Here is a 2,437-nt window from a genome sequence, read left to right as displayed (position 1 = left end):
CTCGCCGGGGCCGGGGCCGGGGCCGGGGCCGCGGCCGGGGCCGGGGCCGCTGCCTTACCTTGGTGCACAGCCACATTGCAGCCGTGCCCATCGCAGTACACCAGCGGGTTCTCCGCCCAGCCCCGCTCATCAGAACAGACACAGCAGCCTCCCACCATCTCCTTCATACTTCCATGAGGGTTTCCTCCCCCCCCTCCTCCCTCTACGCACACACTCCTCCTCCTCCTCCTCCTCCTCCTCCTCCTGCTCGCCTCCCCCCTCCTCGCCTCGCTGCCGCCCGCCTCTCACACGCGCGCCCCTGCGCGCACACACGCACACGCTTACACACGCACACGCTCACACACGCACACCCCAGCCCCAGCCTGTACAGCAATCATGGCTGCGCGCTTGCGAAGCGTTGGGTTCAGGGCTTGCAGGCTGGCTGGGTCGGGCGCGTGTTGCATCGCATTTTCTGCGTGTTACGCTCCCCCCTCGCCCGCCCCTTCCCCTCCGGCTGCTTTTTGGCTGTTCCTTTCTTTCTCTCTCTCCTTTTTTTTTTTTTTTTCTTCCTTTCTTTTTTTTTCCCTGAGCAAACCCAGCCGGAATCCAAGTGTGCACCCGTGTGTGCAAACCGCTGGATGCGTGCCCAAGCCAGTCAACATGGATCTCTCCGGAGTGATGAGTTGGGACCGTTCCCCAAATCCTATTATCTCCGCAATTCCTCTTTGACAGATCGGGGTTCCGCGAGCGCCACCGCCTGTTCTGCTCTCGGAGGCTCCTTCTCGAACAGTTTTTAACCCGTTTGCACCTGCTTAGTTAAGACATCTTCCCAAGGAAGAGGAAGAAGGAGGAAAATGCCCCCTTTGGACGATTACATCCAGGGTAGCAGGACGGAGTGGAACCGTAAAAACAAAACAAAACAAAAAAACAAAACAAAAAAACTTTAAATCAGTAAAAAAGAATTAATCCTGGAGTATAGCAAGCAACTCTGTGCAGGATTGCACCTAGAGTGCAATCTGAGACAGGTCTGCACAGAGTATCGTCAGTCCCCTGGTACACCTTGAGAAACAGCCTTTGCCTTGAAAATATCATCCAGAGCAGGCAAGGAAAAATGAGGAAAATCAGAGCACAGGAAAAGCTAAATCTTTTTCTTTTTTTTTTTTTTTTTCAACATCTGAGAGAAACTCACAGAACAGTGACAGTAGACAGAAGTATTTTCAGATGCTGACGTGTATGTGAATGGCCAGATGGCCAGGAAGTCAAATCTTTATTTGAAAGTTGATGTTTGAAAGGATCAATGTTTCTGCAGAAATGTACTTTACGTGGAGCACAGCATCAGCAATATTATTCTCTTGCCTACAGGCGTATCACTCCCAATAACTTTGTGAGAACTATTCCCAGTTTGCAGGAACTTTAACAAGACCAGAAGCAGTGTCTCTTAGGCAGGCAACCTTCTTCCTCTTGCTCAAAGTTTTTCTCTTGCAATAGGTACTCTTTAAAAGGTCGGCATACCCCATCATATAGCTTCTTTAAAAGCTCTTCTCATCAGAGAGCAGGGAGGAAACCTATTGCAACAGCCCTAATAATCACCAGTTTAGCATCCTTTATATTGCACCTGTTCAAGCGTTACATCAAGGGGCTGGAAGGCAGACGGCGCCCTGAGAAGCGGCCTGCTGGGTTGCTGTCTTCCTTTTATTGCATTCCTTTGAGAGTCACAGGGGCAGACAATACGTTCACCACATTGCTGGAAATTCACTGAGCCTTAGCTCACTTTTCTAGGAGGGTTTCCCCTCCTCTCCCCCTCTATTCTCTTTTATCTATTGTGTTATGAACTTGTTTAAAAGAAAGGGGGGGAAATCTGGCTGGTTGCCTTTGTAACCTGAAGGAGATCCTTGTGGTTTAAGGTTGTCTTAGACTATGGGACAAAATGCTAAACATCCGCCATCCCCTGACGGTCTTGGTTCCAGTTGGCCATGCTAGCAGACACTTGGACTTGAACTGCAAATTTGCCTTTAGGGGATTAAGTTCCAATTTACATAACTAATCCCTGTGGTGAGGAAAGGCCAGGCCGGAGAGGAAAGGGCATAACTGCTTCTTGAGAAAAAATTGGGGGAAAGTCGCAACTGTGAAAACAGAGACATGGAGCTATTTAACTTATATTGTTCATTTGTTATTTTGTCAACCAGTGTTTTGAAAATGTGGCCGTATTTAGGAAGCAGGAAAAATTAAAGTGATATTTATTGACTCATGGGAACCACTATGCTTGTGTAGCTCAGTCGTAGCTGCAGACTTAAGTAATAACAATTATTACCAATCTTAGTAGCTTGCTACTATATATAGGAAATTTTGGATAAGGGAACTGGATCCTCTGCAGGCTTATGTATCACAAACAGAGCTGTTGGACTTATTTCTGACTGCAGGGTCTCTGTTTCAGGTGATATTTTATTTTCAGAAGAGG

General features: G+C 48.2%; 1 protein-coding gene across 1 annotated transcript in view; it reads right to left on the bottom strand.

The window, feature by feature from the left end:
* LOC146587206 (protein AF-17-like) overlaps positions 1 to 181 on the bottom strand; it is a gene marked incomplete at its 3' end in the record, with an annotated part of 20,797 nt that extends 20,616 nt beyond the window's left edge. Inside the window, exon 1 of the mRNA XM_085319980.1 lies at positions 59 to 181. Coding sequence (XP_085176106.1) covers positions 59 to 167 — 109 coding nt within the window. The remainder of the gene's footprint in view (positions 1 to 58) is intronic.
* Positions 182 to 2,437: the final 2,256 nt, after the last annotated feature.

The sequence above is a fragment of the Rhea americana genome, unplaced genomic scaffold, assembly GCF_003343005.1.
Source record: "Rhea americana isolate MKP2758 unplaced genomic scaffold, rheAme1 scaffold_607, whole genome shotgun sequence".
Lineage (NCBI taxonomy): Eukaryota > Metazoa > Chordata > Aves > Rheiformes > Rheidae > Rhea > Rhea americana.
This window is presented reverse-complemented; position numbering and strand designations above follow the sequence as displayed.